Source organism: Juglans regia, chromosome 8 (genome assembly GCF_001411555.2).
Source record: "Juglans regia cultivar Chandler chromosome 8, Walnut 2.0, whole genome shotgun sequence".
In the NCBI taxonomy this organism is placed as follows: Eukaryota; Viridiplantae; Streptophyta; class Magnoliopsida; order Fagales; family Juglandaceae; genus Juglans; species Juglans regia.
The window spans coordinates 24,967,882-24,993,315 of record NC_049908.1 but is presented as its reverse complement, the minus strand read 5'-3'; the positions used below and the strand labels follow the sequence as shown (position 1 = coordinate 24,993,315).

Genomic DNA, 25,434 nt, shown 5'->3' with positions numbered 1-25,434 from the left:
TATAATTAATTTCTCTCTCTCTAGTGATGATGATCATCTCTCCATGAAATGAACCTGCACATCAATGGAAGCTTGCACGTATGGGTGTGCACATGCGAATAGTAGCACTCACACGTAGACCAGCACTAGTTATATATACATATATATATATAACTACAGAATATATATATATATATATATATATATCGTATTTCAAAACCCTAAAATCCTCCCCGGCCAGTACTCATAATAATTGACGACAAACATCCATCTGATGATCTCTTTCACATGCAGGCCAGATAGGATCTTGGGAATTGCATATATATATATATATATGCAATTCACCCTTTTTATTAAAGTTTTTCTTGTTATCCATAGCAGGGCTTATTGGATTAATTATTTCCATTCAATTTATAGTACTTTGCCTTTATGGTAAAGGTCCTAACTTTGTGAATGTTCAGTATTCACAGAATATTATTATTTTAGTAGAATATTGTTTGACCTAGTATCACAAATGTGCTGAACACACAATTATTGATCATTATGCATTGTGGGGGTTTTGAGGTAATGAATTGGAGGACAATAAGAATATTATACGAGCTGATTATTTAGTAGTACTTTTAGTGTCTATACTGTGCTCCGACCCAAATTAGAACAAGATATATAATATAAAGAACAAATCATAGCACTATTTACAGCTAGCTTTTCAGAATATTGGCAGCTTGACGGAACTCTTAACTTTGGCCCATATTTGAACATTAGTGGTGAAAATGCTGGCATAAAACTGCAGCATATATGCATCAATTATCTTCAAATCCTATCGTGATCTGCCTAAGATGGCTATATATATATATATATTTATATATATACATGACATGAGTGTATGTGGTACGTGCTGATCTAGCTAGGCATATAATGAGTAAAATTTCTGATATCAAATCAGAAATGTCTAGTAAGCATCAAATCATCCGTAGTTAAATATATATATATTTATATATATATATATAAATATTCACTAGCTATGAAGATGATCTATATATTGCAAATACAGTCATATAGCACTTCCACTGTATATAGTGTGAGGCCGGCCTGTAGGAGTTCAAATCATGATCCAAAACCAAATTTTTACAGGTATATATAGTTAGATATAATTGTTACCTATGCGTTATATACGTTAAGATTTTAGTGTCAGGTCCTAACTAGTTTGATATCTACCTAGTTTCTGGGTGATTAACTAGCTTCATTTTGATTATCTTCATCAGTTTGAGAAATCAAACTTTCCTTTGAACTTGGATGTAATTTTACTCATTATCTGAACCCCATAAAAGATCCGATATCCAATCATCTATATATATATATATAGATATATATATGTCTCAGATCTTCCAAAGGATAGTATATCATGCATCATTATTATCATCAAATGATAATCTTCCATTACGTAACGTAGGGGGTGTGCATGGGATCATTATATATCGTTCGTGGCCCGACATTATGATCATGAGTAATATTTATATGTCTTGCTCTCTGATTTTTGCAGGATAATAATAATAATATAGTGCAAATGAATTAAAATATAATGATATTACTCATGATATTTATATGTCTTGTCCCTTTCAAAACATCAGAATTACATTTTCTTTTTTTTATTTCCCTTTTCCCAATTAAAAGGGACCACATATATATCTAGAACATCATGTCAGAACCATACATAAAATGCTGCTGCGATAACAATCATATATTAACTGATTTTTGTTCTCTCTCTTATCTTTAATATTGGTCTCTATGTATATGTTTTGCATATTAATATTAGATTCAGGGAATTATATGAGGACTGGTTCTTTATGCAGTATTTTTTAGCTCTCACAACATTAAGTGCTTCCTAAACAAATGCTAATGTGTGTATAATTAGGACAATTGAAAGGATGCCAACTATGTGAATGGAGCTTTCCTTTGTGCATGTGCTGAATAGAAGATCTTATTAAAGAGGCAGGGGGCCCTTTTGAGGTAATTACTTTCAATTTCTAAGTTGTAATACACAATGGTTTAGGGTTTCCTTGCAACAAATGAGTCATAATTAGCTATTCGAATATTGATAGCGTTTTTACTTATTTGTGGTTTGATTAAAGTTAATACTTATTTCTTTGTGGTATTATGGCGTGTAAATCTGTTCATGAATTTTGATATGTTTCATCGATAGTGGAGATCATTAAGTGCAGTTTCGGTCTATGCGGTTTGCTAGCATTGGTTGTGGCATAATTCTCTTTGTTGTATGTGTGCAAGTTAGAAATGATTTGTAGCATGGGTGGGTTTTCCGAAATTAGTTTTGATATACCCCTATTTGTTTAGATCAAACACTATTTATGGTATAATTACATTGTAAGTTGGTGAGTCAAGGTTATTTCGACGGGGTATCATTAAACTTCTCAAACAATTATAGGTCCAATTGCATTAATTGGAAGGAAGTTCCAAGTACTTTGGACATATTGTTGTTTTTAGAAGTTTAATAGTGGATGTGAATAACAAAAGAACTGAGTATTAAGTCTTCCTAACCTTACTGTAGCATTATTGAACGTGTGGCCAATTTTTCTTCTCTCAATGGCAATCTATTGTCTAGCTTCTATCTTACTCTACACGTCTTTTTTGCCCTTGGTCAAAGCGGTAACTCCAAAGTTATTCACACTAGTCTAATGTGACTGGTACCTCAAACCCCCATTATATTTACTTTAAAGGCAGGGAAAAGGCCACCATGAAAACACATTCATTTAATGATTATACCTACAGTAGTCATTAAACAACACATCATTGTAACAAGCATAACTTGGGGTACCGCTTTTCCTTACAAGTAACTATAATATTCAACCATGCCATCTACACGCAGCCCTAACCTTCAAAATATGTCCAACTCTTCTGTATCTGCACCATCTAGTTAGCATCTTTATATCCACCTTCTTTCTGTCCTATACCAACAATGTTCACATATATGACTATGTTTAACATTATGACATATATTTTGTACAGCACTTCACTACTCCCAGAATAAACACAATCAACTATTCACCACTACCACTCCACAACGATCTTCATGACAAATCCGGTGCGTATCGTTTATTCTATTTTCTCTTGTTTTTCACATGCAAATAACGGCTTCTCCGTTGTACACTTTTCCTCATCAATGCACTTTATCAAATTCGTGCCCCATCCTCCATATAACTAAAAGTTATCCTTCTTTCTAATATGCTATTTTTCACCTTTTTAGTTGGACAAAAGCTGGATGAACTTGCCCGATAGGCTTCGTTCACCTGCATACGCCGAGGGGGTTAACACTTTCCTGACCCTAGCTAGAAACCACTCCCGAGGAATTGATCGCATTCGGTGTCCATGCCGTGAATGCCGTAATATGTTCTTCTTGCCTATATTTGAAGTGGAAAGTCACTTGTACATTAAAGGGATCAATCCAAATTATACCCATTGGATATTTCATGGGGAGGAGGATACACGAAGTTTCAATGCCGACGACGAAGATAGTGAAAGAGATGGTGCCGACGAGTACATTGATGACATGGTCCATATGTTAGATGACATCCGGTCAGGCACATTCGTTGATGTGCCCCAAGATCATACAGATCCATTGCCTTCTGGTGGATCAATACCAGATGATCCCTCCTCAAGTTCATCTTTCGATCAGCTACTAGAGGATGCTCGACGTCCACTTCTTCCTGGCTGTACAAAGTTCTCAAAACTATCATTCATTGTGAAGTTGTTACACATTAAGACACTGGGTGGATGGTCAATAAAGTCGTTTGAAATGCTACTTAACTTGTTGCGGGCTGCCTTTCCCGATGTTGAACTTCCACAGTCATATGAGGAGTCAAGGTCAATGGAGCGGAGTCTGGGTTTCAACTATCACAAAATTCATGCATGTCCCAATGACTGCATCCTGTTTTGGAAGGAAAATGCTGATCTTAGTGAATGTCCTACCTGTAAGGCTTCAAGGTGGGTGCCTAATACTCATAAGGCACGTCTTATCCCTCAAAAAGTGTTGCGGCATTTTCCTTTGAAGCCAAGATTGCAACGTCTCTTCATGTCTGCAAAGATAGCAGGTGATATGAGATGGCATAAAGAACAACGACTGCCTGATCAGGATATGATGAGACATCCTGCAGACTCAGAGTCCTGGAAGAGATTTGATGAAGAACATAGTTGGTTCGCTCAGGATGCTCGCAATGTCAGGCTTGGGATGGCAAGTGATGGTTTCAATCCCTTCAACAATATGGCTAAACCGTATAGCATTTGGCCAGTAATCCTAGTCCCGTATAACTTGCCGCCCTGGTTGTGCATGAAAGATCAGTTCTTCATGACATCTCTCATTATTCCTGGGCCAAAATCTGCAGGTAATGACATCGATGTTTACTTGCAACCGTTACTAGATGAATTGATTGAATTTTGGGAACATGGGGTACCTACGTTTGATGCCTCCACAAAGGAAACCTTTGTATTGCATGCTGCATTAATGTGGACAATTAATGACTTCCCTGCTTACGGGAATCTTTCTGGATGGTCGACAAAAGGAAAATTGGCATGTCCTTCATGTAATGAGGGCACAGACTCCAATTGGTTGAAGTATGGTAGGAAACATTGTTATATGGGACATCGTCGCTTTTTGCCGCCAGATCACATGTGGCGAAGGAGAAAGAATTTGTTCAATGGTAAAGAAGATCATCGCATGCCACCAAGTGTTTTAGATGGAGCTGATGTTTTAGCTCAACTACAGATGCTTGGGGACGTGCAATTTGGTAAATCACGTCGAAAGAGAAAACGTACTGCTGAAGAGTTGAACTGGACAAAGTATAGCATATTCTTCAAACTACCGTATTGGGCGACCCTGCGTCTTCGACATAATCTAGATGTCATGCATATTGAAGATAAAGAATATTTTTGATAACATCTTGTGGACTTTGATGAATGTTCCTGGTAAAACTAAGGATAACATCAATTCTCGACGTGACTTGGAGATTTTGGGTTACAGAAAAGAATTACACTTGAAGTGTGAAGGTGAACGTGTTACAATGCCACATGCATCGTACACATTACACGTTGATGAAAGGAATAAATTTTGTGAATGGTTGGCTGATGTGAAATTCCCAGATGGGTTCGCTTCCAATATCTCGCGTTGTGTTTCTATACAAAATTCATGCAAAATCTCGGGATTGAAAAGTCACGACTGTCATGTTTTCATGCAAAGACTACTCCCTATTGCCGTTGGGGGGTATTTACGAAGTGATATTGCCTTGGCCTTGATTGAATTGAGCACTTTCTTCAAGGAGTTGTGTGCCCGAACCCTAGATGTTAACCGACTATCCCAGCTCCAAACTGATATCATCACAATCCTATGTAAATTGGAGATGATATTTCCCCCTTCTTTTTTCGATATCATGGTCCACCTAGCTGTCCACTTACCCCGTGAGGCCATACTTGGGGGTCCAGTACAATACAGGTGGATGTATCCATTTGAGAGGTATCTCGGCAAGTTCAAGAGGTATGTTAAGAATAAAGCCCGCCCAGAAGGCTCAATAGCCGAAGCCTACATTCACACCGAATGCTTGACTTTTTGCTCAATGTATCTCCAAGATATTGAGACGAAGTTTACTCGAATGGATCGCAATGTTGATGGTGGAGAAGCGGAGAATATAGATGGATTCAAGATTTTCGACCAAAAAGTTCGACCCATTGGTATGGCTTTAAACTTGCAATTATCAAATAAACTCCTTCCGGAAGCCACCTGGTACGTCCTCAACAACTGCGATGAGATTGCATCATACCTAAAGTAAGCATCCATTATGTAGTCAATCATTAATTATTTTCTTATGGCTTTTTGGGGACAACCTATTTATTTGTTGCATGCCCAACACGTAACTTACGTGTATTGCTTGGACGATTTTGTGTTCTCCAAATGCAGGGAGCACTACGAGAAGTGTAATGTGCACAGTCCAAACCATACCGATCGAAAGCATCAAACTGAGTTTCCATCTTGGTTCAAGCAACGTGTAAGCTAGCTTGCTCCCTCCCTAGTTAGTTCAACCTGAATCTTCCCGAGTAAGTTGAAGAAACTATAAGTGATTACTGAACTTCAATATTGTTGTAGGTTCAGGAGCAGCGTATCACCAACCCACTTGATGTGACTGCTGATCTGTATGCGTTAGCTTGTGGTCCTGAACCTACTGTTGCATCCTATGCTGCTTGCATTGTAAATGGCAAAAGGTTCCATACGAAACAACGTGAACTTCGACGGCGTACACAAAATTCAGGGGTATTGGTGACTGGTGACGAAAGTACTAATAATGTTGACTTCTACGGTGTTATTAATGACATCGTGGAGTTACACTACATGGGGCGGCGTCGGGTGTACTTGTTCATGTGTGACTGGTTTGATGTGGGGGATCAAAGACGTGGGGTACGAGTTGATAACCATATGACTAGTATCAACATGGACAGGACTTGGTATAAGGATGAACCATTTGTATTGGCATGTCAGGCGTCCCAGTGTTTTTACATCAGGGATGTAAGGGCCCAAGGGAGATGGTTTGTGGTGCAGAAGTTCACGAATAGGAATGTATATGACATTCCACCGGTGCCGAGGGTGTTAGAAGATATTGACGGAGAGACTGGTGATGATGATGCCTATCAAGAAGATGATCCATCATCTACATATGCACCATTGGAGTCTGATGCATGTCCAGTGTCAACTCCACTTAATAGGAATGATATAGAACCTACCCACATTGATGCACAAGATGTCACTGTTCCGGCCATAGAAGACATCAATTCATTTGACTTTATTGATGATGGCATGGTTGCTTCTAGTTCAGGAGATGCTTATGCCAGTGAGGAATATTCTGATGAGGAGGAGTTAGACACAGACGACGACTGTGGTTCAGAATAGACAACAAGATCATTAGTTGAGTTTTTGTTGATTTACTTATTTATGGCATTTTTGTAATGGGTTGTGTCCAACAACTCATGACTAAAGAATTTGTTGTATGTCCCTTTAAAGTTTGGAATCCCAAGATGAATTTATTAATATACTTTTGCTTGCAACTAATGTATCACTTTTTGACACTATAGAAATGTTTCCCAATTGCTCTAGATCCCGAATGCGCACTCAAGTAATGAACATGGGGTAATGATTGTCACTTCGAGTCCGACAGTTGTCTATGCATTTCTAAGTATAGACTAAAGTAATGGATGGAAACATTTGCCAAATGGCCATCTAATGTTTTATTAAATGCATGTTTGGTTGCATAATTTATACCCTTATAAATGATTCTTTCGGATCACATGTCATAACTGTGACTAATAATTATCATGCTACTGCATTTCAGGTTGGGGTAAAAAGGCACGGTGTCACATTCAATAAAGGCCAAAGTGACACGTGAACGACGAGAGCCCATCCCTGAGCACTGCGGAGTCACTCACATCGAGCTTCACGATCAAGGTAGAGATTGTTGTATATGTTCGGTCTATTTCTTATGCATCCTTAATCGCTTTGCCTTATGTATTATTACATGTGATGTCCTTTCCTACTTGATTTGTCAAATTATCATGACTATTTTTCTCTTCATTCTATGGCCAGAATCGGGTATTGAAAAAGCATTGGCCTTTCCCATATTCATTCTGGTGGAAATGAGGAGTTTCAATGTTCAAGGTAGATATTTCGAGTGAACGTACTTTGCCCAATAGCTAGTTTATTTTCAATTTCATTGCATCCTTAATTTTTGGCAACACATTCTGCGCTAATGAAATGTGATGCACTTGTTTATTACAAATTAGACACAGGAGAATCCAGTACCTGTTTATTACCAAGTTTTTCTTTGTTGATAGAATTTCATGACAAGCTTTCCATATAAAATGCTTTGTACTTCCTAGGACTTGTAAATTCCAAATCTGGTGCCAGTCAGCATCCTCGTCAAACTGCCTTGATGGTTCGCCTTTCATGGCCCTTGAAGATCTTGCTTAAAATTTCTTCTGTGAATGCATCAGCTAAAACTGCCTTAAGCAAGTGAATATTAAGAAAATCTTTTTGCCAAATGCTGATGCTTCACATGAATAATTGTACAAGATCAGAACTAGAAATGCACTGCCAGTATTTGAAGCTGGACTGATGCTTTTCAGTTTACCAACGGTCCAACACTCTACCATGGCACAATAAATCATTACGGCCACCTCTTAAGTTTCATATCAGTAGGAATAATATGAGAACACGGCAACTTTATTCCCATGCAGTGATCAACTTCATAGGAAAAGGGCAAAGAAAAATAGAATAACATGCAAAAATGGGGGCACATGTCAATCTCATAGTGATGAAGTACGTAGGTTCTGTTAAATATCAACCAAAGTGCGAACAGTAACTCCTCAACAGTCTTAGATAGCTGCTCTAAATATCAGACTTGTCTAGAAATATCAAGCTTGTCTCTAAATATCCAACTTGTCTCCAAAATATCAAGTTTGTCTCTTACAACCACTTTTATTGTTTATCTATCTCCTGAAGCTTCTCCTATAAAAGGAGATCATATTGTAAACAAAATAGTGTGTGTGGGACATAGAAGAGGGCCATTTGTAGAGATAGAGATAATCTTGTTGAAGTTTGTATAGTTTGTACAAACACATTGAAATCTACTGTTTCTGCTACAGTGGACGTAGGCAAATTGCCGAATCACTTACCTATTGTCTCTATCTCGTGTTTGGGTGTGATTTTGGATGGTTTTGTTACAACAGGTTCTTCCCTAAAGGCAAACGTACACATATGCTTGGTAGATGTCATGCAATTTCTTGAGAAAAATCAAGTTTAGTTTGCCACCATTCGGTGTCATTGTCATGGTATGAATGAATGATCATGATCTGCATAAGACAGATCACCAACAAATAACAACAGCTTGCCCTTTGGGGTTGGAAAAATAATGCTAGCCCAAGCATCTGATTAGAATCATGAAATGTTTGTCTCCTAGATCATGACCTGCAGATCGAGTATAATTAAGCATGCATCATTATATTATAGCCCCACGAAAGGAACTACTCAACCAAGCAAACTTGTATATATTATTCCTAGCATGCAATTCTTAGCACCTCACGTATAATGCCAAATGTCTGGCTCTACTTTTGGTGCAGTTCTGAAAGGAAATTCGATCGACGGGTCGCATACATTTAACTGTGGCTAACAACAGTCGGTACTCACTGTTACTGTTGACTAGTAATATCAATTAGACTTCAAATAACATATTAAACCTTTGATGGCATCCAAAATCATTAACTAAGGCTGCATTTGAATGTTAAGCTGAACTCAGTTGAATTGAATTCTTTATGAATAATAGTGAGTTGAGTATTAGAGAGAGTTATGTAAAATCCATCTAAACTAAATTTAAAGTATGTTTAGATATTGTTAAGATGAGTTTAATAGGTAGACTCCGATGCTTAAATTAGTAACATAGTGTGAGAATAAATATATATATAAAGATGAAGATCTATTTGTTACCTCTCATAGGTTATTAATAGAAGGATATGGACGTGACGTGATAGTGACTGACTCTAACCTACCATTCGACTAACTCTAACCTACCATTCTCGTGTTATATCCTTTATGATCCTTTACTAATCGAGAGAGAGATAACTCTTGTTTTATAGGGATTATCTTTTTCAAGATAATAGTTTTTAACTATAGATTAATACTTCGATCTCATGGTAGTTATCTGTTACGTAGTTATAGTTACAGGACAGCTTGGAGTGGGCCTCCTTTGTAGTGGGCCTGGAGAGCGCGGGATTCCAAATATCCCCTCCATCGTTGGAAAAATAGCTCATCCTATTATTTTTTAATTAGCAATTCAAATTCAACCAACTCCGTATTCGTGATAGTAAAATTTACGAATACAAATTAAGATTTATGAATATTCTTTGCATAACTTTACAACCAAAAAAGAAAAAGAAAGAAAGAACAGCAGTTTCCATCAATCACCAAGACGTTGAAAACAATCCTGTGGTTTTGGTGGATTATAATACTTCCCTCACCACACAGAGCCCATAACTATTGGACCGGAGCAGAGGCTTGTCTTTGACCAACGTCGAGCCCTCCCTACTTCAACCACCAACGGAGAACTGGTAAGCTGAGACCGATTTATTCTCTGCTCTCTCCTCTTCCTCTCTTACTTCTTGTTTGTATTTCTCTCTTTACATGCATCTATGCATTCGCATTTTACAGGATTTAGGACATCTGATTGAAAGAAACCCAAATGGGTATCCAAATTAGGCCAAAGTCTAGGTTTCCTTTCTTCTTTTGATTTCTTTTGGGGTTCCGATTAGATACAGTGATTTGTTTTTTTTTTTTTTTGGGACTGTTAATTTGTTGATTAGATTTGTTTCTTGTATTTATTTATAGTTTGGTATAATGGGTCGGCTTAAGATTGTATCTTTGATCCAATTTAGAAAAGATTTGTTAACTTTATCCTCAATCTTCTTGCATACTGATATGTGGGTACTCGGATACCGGTGACCTTTAATCTTTAATCAACTTCTATACGTAGAGGTTTACCTATGTACGTAAAATTCTAGTTGCAATCTAAGGGAATTTTGGGATTGGGAAATTTTTGAGCCCTTTCCCTTGAGGATTCTTTTTCAAGTGAGGAGGGCGGAGGACGGTTGGTTTATTGGATCTGGGCTTTAGTTGAGACTTGAGAATGGCCAAAATGTGTCAATTTGAATATTGTTAAGGCGATACGTGGAAGAACCAAATTTAATAGCTTTATTACCAAATGTCACGAGCAAGCTGAGAGGTCATGCAAAATGGATGCGATTGTTCATATTCCTGATGATAAATGCAACTGAAACAATTCTTTGCTGTATTTTATATTTGCTAGGATTATGTATGAGATTATGTAAAGTCAAAGAAATGTGTAAAATAAAGAGAAGAATTCCAGGACAGTCCTGGGCACTGACTTTGAATTTCTTTGGTCTTCAGAAATCTTGCTTCGGCTAGTGATATTTTCTTTATCTTTTCTTTAATCTTTATGGACGAATCAGTTAATTCTGCTGACAGACACGCCTGGTTGGGGCAGTAAGGATTCTTTTTCTTAATGGTTGAAAAGATTTTAGGAGGTTGCAACCTCGTTTTGCCATGTTTTGAAGAACTGAAGGTCCATAAAGCATTTACAGATATATATGGTTGAGGAAGCATTTTGAAATATCTTATCTTTTTACTTCCCCTTTTTTATTGGTAAGTTACACTAGCATCCAATGCGTCTTGAAATCTGCGATCTGACCCTTCACCCAATTTGGAGGAAGAAGCATCATTTAGCTTGAGTTCATTGGCCGTTTTAGAAACTTTAGGTGTGGCAAAACCTAAGTTTTAATATTAGGTGTCTTTTTTTCTCTTCGCCTAAGTTTGTGGTTGTCTATACGTTGCTAGTATTTATTGTGTTAAGGCAATTCAGATTGTGTAACTTTGGCAATGGAAGCAAATACAGACACCGAGCACATGATGACAATTGAGGGAAGGGTTTCACCAACTATGCAAATTGATCCAAGAAGAGCTCGGTTTCCATGCTGCATTGTGTGGACGCCCCTTCCTATAATTTCATGGCTGGTTCCTTTCATTGGCCACATTGGCATATGCAGAGAGGATGGAGTGATCTTGGACTTTGCAGGGCCCAATTTCGTGTGTGTGGACAACTTTGCATTTGGAGCAGTGACCCGCTACCTCCAAATTAGCAAAGAAAAGGTGTGTATTGGTTTTCCCATCTTAATTAATGGTCTATCTTCTTTGTCATCATCTTTTCTACAACAGCTGCTACCACCAGTTTTTTTTTGTTTTGTTTTTTTGTGTTTTTTTTTTTTTTTTGGGGGGGGGGGGGTGATTTTCATTGCACCAAAATCATGACCCTGCTTTTCTATCTGAAATTACTGCAAGACCCCTTTTTACCTTGATTTGTGCATTTTCTGCTGGAAATTATATAAGCTGGCAGTTTGTGACAATCCTAGAAAGTAGTGAGGATGCTTTATCGGTCAATTCCTGTTCATTAATCGCTCTTTAAAATGCTTGCAATCAGTGTTGCATCTCTCCCGATCCGTCCTCATACAATAGTGAGGATGGATACAAGCAGGATGCACCTGGACAAGACGGATTGACATGGGATGATGCACTACAAAAGAGCACTCAGGAATTCCAACATCGATCTTACAATCTCTTTACATGTAATTGCCACTCTTTTGTAGCAAACAACCTAAACAGGCTGGGTTTTCATTCGGGTGGGTGGAATGTGGTGAACCTTGCCACTCTCATTTTCCTCAAGGGTCACTGGGTGAGTACAGCCTCCATGGTGCGATCTATTTTACCATTTGCTATAGTATTCACCCTCGGGCTCGCATTCGGAGGATCAACCTTCCTAACTTACTTGGCCTTTTTCACCTGCATTCTTGTTGGTTGGTTTCTGCTTGGTACTTACTGTTTTAAGAATTTGATTCAGTTGTAGAATTTCTGTTGTTGGAATATTTGATGTGTACAAACTGCAGTTCAACAATTTTCTTTTAATTTCGATGTTGTATATGCAAAATTGCAAGGGAATACTTCCAACAGCATTAATATTTTTTTAATATTTCTTTGAGGACAACTTTACTTTTCCTTGATCACGAAGCATAGGGCTAACATATTTAGCTGCTTATTTATTGTCCTATGCTTTTACATGACAAATCAAAAGCTATAAATTCTCTGATGTGTTCCATGACATCCTTTGAAAGGCATTATATTAGGAGAATGATGGTAGTATCAGTACCATTCATTGAATTAAGATTTGAAGATTATCTGAAAACTTACTTGATGGGAAGCATGCCATTAGCCTTCAAATCTAAAAGGTGAAGAAGTCTGTCGTGTTATCAGTAACCCAGCTTTTCTATTATCTTTGAAATCTCTATATCGACGGATTATTGCCTTTGCAGTAAGCATAGTCACCTTAATAAACTACAAGAGTCCTAGAAAAGTGTCTATTGAGACAGACTGTTTTCACTCTCTCAAAGAACTACCAAAAACTCTTAAATCTTTGAAGATGAGACAACCAATCAATAACATCTGTAACTGTTTGAAATGAGCGGATCACTACTGTTCTCTTTCTCTTGGTTCGAAGCACAGGTTCTCTTGCTGTGTTAGGTCTATGCTGAAAAGTGGAAACAAAGTTGTCACCATTTTCACTCTGAAAAGGAAGTAATTAATGGTTGGATGAGAGAAGATCTGCAAGGGCATTTTCTCTTTTTATTCTCAGGCATTGAGGGAATTGCAGCTTTTGCATTGCAAACTTGCTCTCTTCACTTTTGCCCCACACAACAAGGTATAGTCCAGCCACAATCAACACTGCTCCAATGACCCTGAACAGTAAAACAAAGAACATTAAGGGCTCCAATGACCCTGAACAGTAAAACAAAGAACATTAAGGGCTGGTTTGGTTATACAAAACCAAACTATCTCTAATCTCATCTCATATAATCATTACAACTTTTTCAAACTATCACACGAAATATAATAAACGATTCAATTTTTTCAAATTTCAAAACAAAAATAATATTAGAAAATAATATTATAATAATATTTTATTTAACTTTCAACAAAACATTTCATCTCATCTCATTTGAACCGCGTAACCAAAACATTTAGCCAGTCTGATAATATTATAATGATAATAATACCACATGACAGCCATCAAGGGAATATTACAATCAATATGCTTGAGTCACCGAATATTTTACTGAAAATTGTTCACGAGAGACCATATGCCTCAATAGTGTTCATTAATATAGTATGATATTATTAACTTTCCATTGTTTGACTTTCTGAAGGAGGTGATAATATATATATTTTTTTAGCTGAAAAAGTTTCAAGGATTAAAAAAACAAGAATGATTTGATAGGGCAATGGGACACACCCTCCCAAGTAGAATTCTTCTCCTAAAACAACAGAGGCCATTACAGCTACGAGCAAGGTTTGTACAGGTAGATAGACTGAAACAAATACTGGTCCTGCCCTGTCAACGACCCAAGTTTGTACTGCAAATCCCATTGCTGAAGCCACCAATCCCTGCAACCAAAAATCTGCTTTGTCATTCCCTTAGGAACTGAGAAAATAGAAAAGCTCAACCGAAAGTCTGATGATCCTGAATTGATTTAGATCATAAGCTTCAAAAACTAAGAAATATGAGGTTCTGAGTTTAAATTACTGACCGTATAGAAAATACTGAAAAGTTCAGCACTGGAATGAACTTGCCAGGCTTGAGAGTCTTTCTCAAAGTATGCTGCAATTGCCAGAAACTGCCAAACACTGAAGAAGCAAGAATATGAGGTGGCCGAAAGCCGAGCCGGATATTTCTTCAAGAGGGGTGCTTGTAAAACAATCCAACTTGACCAACATAGGCAGTGAACAATGAGATAGATGCAACCCAAGGTCCAATTCTCCCCCTCGTCATCTCCTAAAGAAAGCAAAACTCGTGATTGGTGGTGTAAATGTGAATTTGGTGTATAAATGGCTGGCCCCTTGTAAAGGGTAATGAGTGAAGCTCCAGCAACAGAAGCAGCAGTTCCAAGCACCTTAGCTCTACCATCTTTCCTGTTCAAATGCACTTGCTCTATTCTGCAACACAATCTCAAACCTAAAAACCAATCACCAGTAGTTTTATATTGGTGGATGATAACGCTTATAACTAGATAATTGCTTGCCTGAGTAGCGCAGCTATGAGAAAGGTTACAGCAGGAACAATGTTCTCTGTAGCAGAGGCAAAGGTAGGTGAAGTTTTGTCCAAACCCAGAAGATAGGATCCGTGATTGCATGTTATCCTGTGGGTACCAAAAAGCAAGATTATGAGGCAAACTTCTCCATTCATATATATATATATATATATAGAGAGAGAGAGAGAGAGAGAGAGAGAGAGAGAGAGAGAGAGAGAGAGAGGATTTCTCCCTTAAAAGATCATACCCAATAAATCCGAGGAGGAAAAATTCTATCAAAATTGAAGTGGTTAATGGTGGCCTGTCATTCCTACATGTACAAAGAAGAACAGGCAATCCAATTAAACAGAAAAAGTATTTAAACATCTGTTGTATAAACCTTGGCTGCTTACTTCTCTGAAAAATATGCAAAGGGAGCCAGAACAAACAGTGCGATAGCATTCCGATAAAGAGGGAAAACTATCTTGCTTATTCCCATATTAAGTGCAGATCTCAAGATGATATGGTTCCCAGCATAACCAAACTGCCAGAGAGTCATGACCAAGTGCAGCTTCGCACGTTCAGGCACCCTAGGCATTCTTTTCAGGGCAGAGCTCCTGCCTCCTGTAACTTTGCTGCGTTTGCCCCTTGGAGTTAAAGCGATCACAAAGGTTGCTTTTGGAGGTTTCTCACAAACAGGATAACAAAAGAGATGTATCCAGTCGTGAGTGTGCAAGCACCGCACAATCACTTTGAAAACGATTGCACGGCGTTTGCGCACTCTACGACTGTATATAACATTACTCATCCACCAATGGTTTGTGGCAGAGCACAGAGTAGGAGCTCAAAGTTCTTTAATACAAATATAAATATAAAAAACAAGAAGACAAAAAGATTCCTGATATAATCACTGTAGTCTGTCTTTGATCCCTTGTGCTGTGTCAGTGTGTAGAACTTACCAAATTTGATTTACAAAATTTGAGTCAGCAAATGAAGTACAATCATCTCCTTCAATTATACCTGTACTGGTTTCATCCCTATATATTCCAACTTCTTTTGTTCATTGAACTTACCAGCATTAAAGTAAATTACTAGTTTTTTAAGCTAACAAACAAAGAAAATTGAACCAAAACTGAATGTTATAAAACATAATTGCTTTGGATGACATTTACGTTTAGATATCTGCTATTAAATTTGAGACCTGGTGCCAAAACCAGTAGGAGTAAGAAGGAAGAGCATGTTTAACAGAGGTAATTTCCCCATTTAAGGTGTCAGTAGCAAATTAGATATACTTTCAAAACTGAAATGCTGGAAAGAAAAAGGAAAAAGAAGAAGAAGCTATTGATGAATCCCCACCGGGAAAGACATCTTGTACTCATGGTGGGTGGAGTGGCTCTTCCTTTAATTCCTGGGGTATATTCCTTGTGCAAACTATGAAGTAAAGAGAGAAAAAATAATTGATCAGCAAAGAAACATGACCATCATAACACGTTATAGCCAGCAAACAAAAGGGAAATAAAAAATCCCTAGTCTCTTTTGGAATTTTCCACTTAATCATCAATCAATGGAGAATTTTAAAAGAGAAACAACAAAGAGTGAACTCTGAGTGTAGCAAGTATCAAAGATGAGGATGCAGCAAATTTAAAAAGTACTAACCATGTGAGTCAGTAGTGACCAAGTGATTCAGTAGCTATCAAACATGAACTGGCAACCACGTTGAATTAAATTATTGATTTGTTTGAGTTGTGGAAGATGACAATGGCAGGAAGAGGAAGGCAACTTCCAATGCTAATTTAGCATAAAAAGACATCTTGTGAAGTTATATTAATAAGGCAAGAATCATGATAAATCAGTTTGATGTGGCAAAGCGAGTGCATCTGTTGCATATTATAAGCCTATATGTTGAGATCTCGGATAGAGTAAGATGCATCAACTCGTTAATTCATAGGCTTTCTTCTAAGAGAAAAAAGATTTCACAAGAATAAACTCATAAACTGATGTGACTGTAATACGTCAGATTATAAAATTACTTTTATTGTAAAGTAGATCTAACGTATTATGTGAAGCCACATGATTAATTTGTAAATTTACTTTTGTGAAATCCTTTTGTGATTGTAGCGTTCCCTTTTTTTAATCCACTTTGGAAGTTTATCATGTATATATAGATCTCAGAAAGCTAACAAGCAGTTGAAAAAGAAAATCCTCAGAGTGAATCGCGTTGCAAAAAGTTATTCTCTTTTATTATTTTGAACTTTTTAAGACGAGCTTTATTTGCCTTTACAACTTACAACTGCAATGTGGTACAAAGCTTTCTCTAGCAGTTGGGGTTGTTGATGAAGTTTATTGCTGTACCAAATAAGGAATCCCGGATCAAATTTCTAACCACAATTAATCATGATATAATTGATGACTTGCTTGGACAAAAAAATCTGGAACTAAATCTTATCAGTCTGCTTCATCTAAGTCTGGCCCACCTGCTTGTACTCGTCATCATCCTCACATGGGTGGTTAAAAACATGAAATTAAAATGAATAAAAAACTCAATAAGTAGCCCATCACAATGTAACATAATATACATAAGATATTTCATAACATATGTCATGCTAGGGTTAAATCATGACATTTAACACCTATGATTATGGCATGTATGACTTGTCTTAAATTATCTTACTTATATAACTGACCAACATTCTTAACCCTATGTACAAAGTTCTACACTGGTCCCACATCCCGTGGCCACAAGGAGAATCGCTGATAGTATCCTGGCATATTTTGATAGATCATGCTTGAGTCCGTGACTTGGACATTCACCCATGAATCACATTGGTACCATACATTTTAATGGTCATTTGGTTAATCTTATATTTATCTTACCACTTGATCTTATGAAAATTTACGTATCTTATGCAATGTGAGACGCATAACATATATAATATGTACATAACTATTATATGTAGAATTAGACATGATAATGTATTATGATATATGGCATGCTTGTAGATATCATGACATGCACGGTGTATAAACAATGGCTTCCAAAGAACTAACATTAATAATAATATATCTAATTATCTAACATGTGCTAATCCTAATTTTATGATCAATCCACTTATCTTGTTGGACTATGTTCGAAATTTCACTATGTAACTCGTCACCTATACAAGTATTGTACGTCACTAAATATTCTAGAAAAATGTGTTATAATATTCTATTTAATTAATTACATACTATATTATAGAAACTAATTTAATTTTCTTATGATTAACATAATTATTCAAATTTACAAGAAATCTAATAAATATTAATATTACTTACATATTCATAACATATTTTATCTTCAATTTATAACTTAGTAAAATAATTATATCAATATCCATCAAAGTAAATCGTAAAAATTCGTTTCACAAAATAAACTTAATCATATTTTAAGTGTTCAAAATAAGAATTTATTCTTGTGATTTAATACTGTAATCAAATTGCAAAAATTAATACTGAATAATATAGATTGACCCATAAGTATTCTATGCAAAATATATGAGTAATTCTACATATAACCGTGAAGTGTGTAACCGTCACATAATCAATTTGAAAAAGAGTAGAGTCCACTATTAAAAAATTAATTTTTTTTTCATATAGGTCTCATATTTTATTCACTTTTTTCAAAACGATTACACGACAATTGCAGAATTCACGGTTGTAAATATCTTTTCTCAAAATATATAAGTCTCTGGACTAAAAATTATTGACATAAAACAGGCCTAAATAATGCAAGCGAAACTTAAAATCAATCTCAACCTAAAAATAAGTCCAACTTAATACTTTCGAACGTAGAAAAACAAGCCCATGATTCGTTCCACCATGACTTTCAACCTAAGGGCAATAACGTAATTAAGCCTTCAAAGTCTTCATTTTTATTTGATAAAGGTTATACATAACTTGTGAAAGAAAGTGTAGTTATGCTAGCATGCGACAGAGGTCTGAGACTCATTAAGAGAAGAATGTGCGATGGAACTGGTGCTAGATAGAGGCTACGGTGGTGACTATATGACCTCCTTTGTGCGTGGTGGCGAAGCTATGAGAGAGAGATGAGATGATACCATTAAACCGAGAACACGACATTGAAATGAGGAGGGAGATTGGTCGTGGTCTTACTGGAACAATGCGAGGATGACGGGATGCTTCCAGCATGCTGATTCTGTGCACTAGGTGGTGATACAACGAGAGAAGGCTATTGGCGTCAGAATCGAGATGGATCTTTGGTGTTACGGTGAGCGACCTCCATGGCCTGACCGTGTAATGAATTGGGACGTGTGCTGCGAGTTTCGTTGGTACCAACAATGTTGTCTCATGGCTTGAAGTACTCTGCTTTGAGTTGCTTAAAGTAGAGGCTATTTGGATGTGTGACAGTGGCTTGTGTCACAATGGGTGCTCCTGGTTTTGGTTGCTCTGGACTACCCATGGTAAGGGAGTTTCACGATGACATAAGCGAGTGTAATGTCATGAACATGAGGGAGGGGCTTAGATTTGTCATGGGAGATGTTGGTGCAGGCTTATGGTGTTGAAAATATTTTGTGTGCATGTGTGATGCAGGTGTGAGGTGTTAAAATTAAAATAGATTAATGCCATTGTGAGATGCACAAGAATTGTATGGAGACTTTTGTGTATTCTATGAAGAAGACTTTTCGATTTTTCAAGAGTGACTTTTCTCAAAGTGTTCTTTTAGTTCCTCAAAAGTGTTTTTGTTTTCAAGAGTAATTTTATGGTGATCAAGTATGATGAATCTTATGTGCCAATATATAAGCTAATGCATTGTAATATATTTTCAAGAGAGCGATAAACAAAAATTTCGTTACACAAATATCTATCTATCTCATTTCATATACCAACATAGTGGTATCAAGAGCAAGGTTTGAATCAAAAAGTGGTTGGGCGTGAAGATTTGTAGCGGAAAAACAAGTCCCGAAGAAGACAACAACAATGAAAATTACAAACAATCAAAATATGGGAGCCCAACAACCATCATTTCCTATTTTTAATGGAGAAAATTATGATTTTTGGTATGTGAAAATGAGAACTATTTTTCTTTCATATGATTTTTGGGAATATGTAGAAGATGAGTATGAAGAACTGATAAATGTCACAACTTTAACGGAGACTCAAAATAAACAATTGAGGGGGCATAGAAAGAAAGACGGAAAACCTTAACTTTGATTCAACAAGGTGTTGTTGAGACAATCTTCCCAAGAATTATCAATGTAATCAAAGCAAAGGAGGTTTGAGAGATTCTTCAAAAGGAAAATAGAGGCACATTGAAGGTAAGAACTATAAAACCTCAATCTTTGAGAAGAGATTTTGACAATATGAAGATGAAAGAAATTGAGTTGTTGAAAGATTATTTTTTTAGACTTTTGGAAGTTGTGAATCAAATGAAGACATAAGGCGAAAACATTTCAAATCAAAAAATTGTTGAGAAAATATTAATTAATCTACCGAAGAAGTTTGATCTCATTGTTGCTGTTATTGAAGAAACTAAAGAAATTGACAAATTTGTTTTAAAGAGTTGATGGGTTCAATAAAAACATTTGAGCAAAGGTTGAGTACATGCTCCAAAAAATCAATTGAAAGTGTCTTTCAATCTAAACTTAATGTTAATTCAAAAAGTCAAGAAAGAGACTCATTTAAAAGCGAGTCATCTAGAGGTGGAAGACATGGAAGAGAAAAAGGAAGAAATGGAAGAGGAAGAGGAAGAGGAAGGAGTAATTTTGAGAGAAATGGAAATGTGGAGTCCACTCAACAAAAATGTGGAATTTTTAAAAGTAGTCATGTTGATAGAGATTATTGGTTACGAAGAAAATCTCAATGCCACAATTGTAAAAAGTTTAGGCATATTAAAAAAGATTTTCGTTTAAAAATTAATGAGCAAGCAAATTTTTTTCTGAAGAATAAGAAAGTAAAGCAAACTTGTTTTATGCTTGTTAAGCGGCATTGGAGCAAAAGAATGATGTGTGGTTTCTTGATAGTAGGTGTAGCAATCACATGACCATAGATGAAAATATTTTTGTAGAGATTGATACTTCTTCAAATTCCCAAGTCAAGATAGAAAATGGTTCCCTAGTTCAAGGAGAAGGAAAATGTACAATTACTATAGAGACAAAGAATGACACAAAGTACATTCGGGACATATTGTTAGTTTCAGATTTAGAGCAAAACTTATTAAGTAATGGGCAACTTGTAGAGCATGGGTACTCTTTTCACTTTGAAGTAGGTTTTTGCAATATTTATGACAAAAGGGGGGAGAAGACAAGTTGTAGCAACAATCAAGATGGAGAATAATAGAAGCTTTCATTTCACTTTTCCGTATTAAAAAAATATGGCCATAAAGATGGATGTGGTTGATGAGTCATGGCTTTGGCATAGAAGACTTGGACACTTGAATTTTCAAAATTTGAAGACTATCCAACAAAAGAACATGGTCTATGGGTTGCCAACTATACAAGAAGTGCAAGAGGTTTGGAAGGTTGTGTACTTGGCAAGCATCACCAAGAGTCATTTTCCAAGGAGAAAGTATGGAGAGCCAAAGCACCATTGGAGCTTGTCCGTACCAATGTGTGTGGGCCTATGTCAATACTAACTCATGTAGGTAACAAATATTTTATAATTTTTATTAATGATTTTATAAGAATGATGTGGGTGTATTTTTTGAAGCAAAAGTCAGATTTTTTTACATTTTCAAAAAATTCCAAAAACTTGTTGAGAGGGAAAGTGGATACTCTATAAGTGTTGAGAAGTGATAGAGGTGGTGAGTACAACTCCCATGAATTTGAGAAATTTTGTGAAGATATTGGCATGAGAGGTTATTAACGATTAGATACACTCCACAACAAAATGGAGTGACAGAAAGAAAGAACAGAACCATTGTTGAGATGGCGAAGTCTATGCTTCGTGAGAAGGGGTTACCCAAGTCCTTTTGGGGTAAAGTGGTATATAAAGTAGTTTATTTGATGAATAGAAGTCCAACAAAAGCGGTAGAACATAAAACTCCATTTGAAACTTGGTGTAGAAGAAAACCATCTTTAAATCACTTGAAGGTATTTGGTTATATTTGCTTTGCTCATATTCCAAAAGAAGTAAGGTACAAGCTTGATGAAGCTAGTGAAAAATGCATCTTTGTGAGTTATAGCTCAAAATCAAAGGACTACATACTCTTTAGTTTGAAGAAAAATAAGTTGATTATATGTAGATATGCGCTTTTTAATGATAATGCCTCTTGTGATTGGAAATAAAAGAAAGTTCAAGATCAAGTTACTACCTTCAATTGAGAACTTGAGAACCAAGAAGATGAAGTTGAAGATGGTCTCGAAGCTCCACAAGAGACATCTCCTATTGCTAGTTCACAATCATCTCCAACTTCTCACTATCAAGCTCAAACTCCTCATCTCCAAGCTCGACTCTAAGAAGAATGAGAAGACTTAGTGATGTGTATACAAGTTGTCATTTTTGTATTATTGAACCGAAGTGTTTTGAAGATTCAATTAAAAAAGAAGCATAGAAGAAAGTCATGAAAGAAGAGATTTATGTGATTGAGAAGAACAAAACTTGGGAGATGGTAGAGAGGCCAAAAGACAAAGAAGTGATTGGTGTAAAGTGAATATTCAAAATAAAGTTCAACTTGGATTGTTCCAATTAAAAGAACAAAGCAAGACTTGTAGCAAAAGAGTATAGTCAACAACCCGGAATTTATTTCCAAGAAACTTTTGCACTGGTGGCTCGGCTTGATATTATTAAAGCTCTTATTGCTTTAGCTGCTCAAAAAGATTGGTTTCTTGCATCAATTTGATCTCTAATCAATCTTCCTAGATGGAGTTTTAAAATAGAAAGTTTGTGTAGAGCAACCACAAGGCTTTGTAGCAAAAGAAGAAGGGAAGACAATGTACAAGTTGAAGAAGGCTTTGTATGGCCTAAAGCAAGCATCTTGGGCATGGCATAGTGAGATTGATGCTTACTTCAATGGAAAAGGCTTTGAAAGAAGCAAAAGTGAAAGAAGCCAACATTTTATGTCAAGAAATAAGGTACAACCAGTATTCTTATTGTCTCTCTTTATATTGATGATTTGATGTTTATCGATAATGATGAAAAAATGATGAATGAATTTAAATTGCAGGTGATGAAAAAATATGAAATGAGTGATTTGGATTTATTGCATTGCTTTCGGGGCATTGAAATTTATCAAAAAGAAGAATGTGTTTTTATATGATGAAAGAAGTATGCAAAAACTCTTCTTGAAAAATTTAAATTGATGAATTGCAAATCGGTTGCAACTCTTATGGTTGTGAATAAAAAATTGATCAAAGAAGATGGAAGCAAAGAAGTGGATGCATCTATTTATAGAAACTTGGTTGGAAGCCTATTATATTTGTCGGCTACAAGACTGAATATTATGTATTCTACAAGCTTAATCTCTCGGTTCATGCACAAGCCAAGCCAAATGTACTTTGGGGCTGCCAAGAGAGTGTTGAAATATATTCAAGGTACACTTGATTTTAGTATTTTTTATGAAAAGAACTTTATTGCAAAGTTGATTGGGTTTTGTCATAGTGATTGGGCCGAGTGTGTTGATGATAAGAGAAGCACCGGATATGCATTTTCATTTGGTTCCGGTATACTTTCATGGGCATACAAGAAACAACAAAGTGACTATCCTTACTTTTATGGGTATACAACAAAAATGTGGCACAATATTCCGCTGATGCTGAGTATATTTTTGGCAGCATTGACAACTTCACAAGCAATATGGCTAAGGAGAATCTTAGAAGATGTTGGTGAGAAGTAAGGATAAGCTATTCCGCTTTGGTCTAATAAAAAATCCACTATTGCTATGACAAATTATCTCGTTTACCATAGCTGAACAAAATATATTGCAATCAAGCATCACTTTATTAGAGAGGCCGTGAAAGATGAAGAGATTTAACTCAAGTATTGCACAACCAAAGACCAAGTTGCGGATATTTTCACTAAGGCTCTTCTAAAAGATAAATTTCATTATTTGGGAGAGATGTTGGGTATCACACAAGGCATTAAGGGGGAGTTTTAAAAATAGACTAATCCCATTGTGAGATGCACAATAGTCGTATGAAGACTTTTGTGCATTCTACGAAGAAAACTTTTCAAATTTTCAAGAGTGATTTTTAGTTTCTCAAAGTTGTCTTTTAGTTTTTCAAGAGTATCATTTTATTTTTTTAAGAGTAATTTTATGGTCATCAAGTACAATGAATATTATGTGCCTATGGCCCTATATATAGGTTGATGCATTGTAATCTATTTTCAAGAAAGTGATAAACAAAATTTCTCTTAGACAAAAATAAAATTTCTCTTAGACAAAAATCTCTCTATCTCATTTTATATGCCAACATGAGGGAGATGCAGGTTGTTGGGTAGTAAACGATGTCGCCTTGGCTAACGAGTATGTGAAGAAGTCTCTAGCTGTTTGGCTATGATGACTCTTTGTGAGTATAAAGTGCTACGAGTTTTGGATAAACTATGAAGGGAGAGAGAGGTTAAAATGCTCAACACAGTCGGTTACAGACTTGTTGTAAATTCTGTGGCTTCCATCATGTGATTTCTTTCTTCTTCACCTGTAACGCCCCAGTCCTGGAGGTCCAGAGAATTAACTCTTATTACTTAATATCAATTCCAATATCACAACTATAAAATCTAGAAAACTCCATAAAATATTAATTCATTTGCTCAACCAAAATATCTATGTTCCTTCATAGGAACAACAAAAAAAATTCTCAATAAAATTTAAAAATTACCCAAAGATTCGAAAATATCATTAACTCATCATATTAAAATAACAAAAAATAATCAATTTACTTACTATGACTCTCAAATAAGTACTTATAACCTCATACACTTATTCTTCTACGAATATCAAACATTTCTATCACTGCCTACTCTTGCTCTCCAGTAGAATAATCAAGATTATCTGAAAAATGTTTACAGATAAGGGGTGAGTTATCAACAACTCAGTAAGCAGATAACATATACTAGTATGTAAAATTAAGCATTTACAAAGTTCAAAATGCAAATCAAAATATTTTACTTATAGAATGCAGAGTCAGAATATGTAACTACCAATTAATCTATATATCACGAAACAACAATTTATTATCTTACTCATTCTTTCTCATAAACTAAACTGGCTTAAAATAAACATACTTAATAATTCATTCCATTTAAGCCACACCATTTTGATTAAAGCCTACGTGCAAAATCTTTATCTCAATTACTCTTAAACTTGACATCAAGGCAACCTTTCCTACTAGATTGGAAGCTAAGCACTAAATCAGATCAGTTCTTAAAATCCACACAATCTAAGACCTCAAAATTTCAAGGACATATTTCCAAAAGCCTGTCGGATTCTAAAACCTTAAATACAAATAGAATCATCACTTACAGTCCACCAATGTCTACACCTCAAATATGAAAATTATTTCCTCAAGCCTAAAAATATCCAAAACCTCAAATATTATAGTCTACAGTAATCTCAAACGTGGCTTTTAATCAATCTTATGTATACCTTCAAATTCTAAACCTTAAATCTTCTCAACATCATTTTCTACAGTTTACAAAATGAGCTTATCAGATCTAAAACACCGAATGTCATGAAATCAGTTCTCAAAATCTACAAAATCTAAACCTCAGATCTCCTAAATCTCAATCCAT

At 36.0% G+C, this 25,434-nt stretch overlaps 2 protein-coding genes across 15 annotated transcripts in view; one reads left to right on the top strand and one right to left on the bottom strand.

Moving 5' to 3' along the window:
* Positions 1–12,632, top strand: part of LOC108993538 (protein RTE1-HOMOLOG) — a 24,216-nt gene extending 11,584 nt beyond the window's left edge. For 4 of the 13 annotated variants that reach the window (XM_035693134.1, XM_035693133.1, XM_035693132.1 and 1 more), the window contains exons 2-6: positions 1,892–1,986; positions 7,362–7,474; positions 7,613–7,684; positions 11,457–11,743; positions 12,072–12,632. In XM_035693134.1, coding sequence (XP_035549027.1) covers positions 7,663–7,684; positions 11,457–11,743; positions 12,072–12,494 — 732 coding nt within the window. In that variant the 5' untranslated portion in view covers positions 1,892–1,986; positions 7,362–7,474; positions 7,613–7,662 and the 3' untranslated portion in view covers positions 12,495–12,632. Of the gene's footprint in view, positions 1–1,891; positions 1,987–3,000; positions 3,077–4,952; positions 5,807–5,938; positions 6,027–6,124; positions 6,938–7,361; positions 7,475–7,612; positions 7,685–10,045; positions 10,129–11,456; positions 11,744–12,071 lie in introns of those variants that run through there. The other 9 variants (XR_004802224.1, XM_035693140.1, XM_035693138.1 and 6 more) reach the window with 7 other exon arrangements.
* On the bottom strand, positions 7,694–15,319 carry LOC108993537 (protein WALLS ARE THIN 1-like). Of its 2 annotated transcripts, XM_035693143.1 has the most exons (6): positions 15,123–15,319; positions 14,978–15,040; positions 14,722–14,838; positions 14,230–14,635; positions 13,935–14,086; positions 13,224–13,380 (listed from the first exon to the last, which is right to left on the bottom strand). In XM_035693143.1, exons 1-6 carry the CDS (start codon positions 15,305–15,307, stop codon positions 13,224–13,226), a joined length of 1,080 nt encoding a protein of 359 aa, XP_035549036.1. In that variant the 5' UTR covers positions 15,308–15,319. The 2 variants fall into 2 exon arrangements, with proteins under 2 accessions (XP_035549035.1, XP_035549036.1); XM_035693142.1 differs by lacking the exons at positions 13,224–13,380; positions 13,935–14,086 and adding an exon at positions 7,694–8,652 and having other exon boundaries at positions 15,123–15,307.
* Between the last annotated feature and the right edge of the window lie 10,115 nt (positions 15,320–25,434).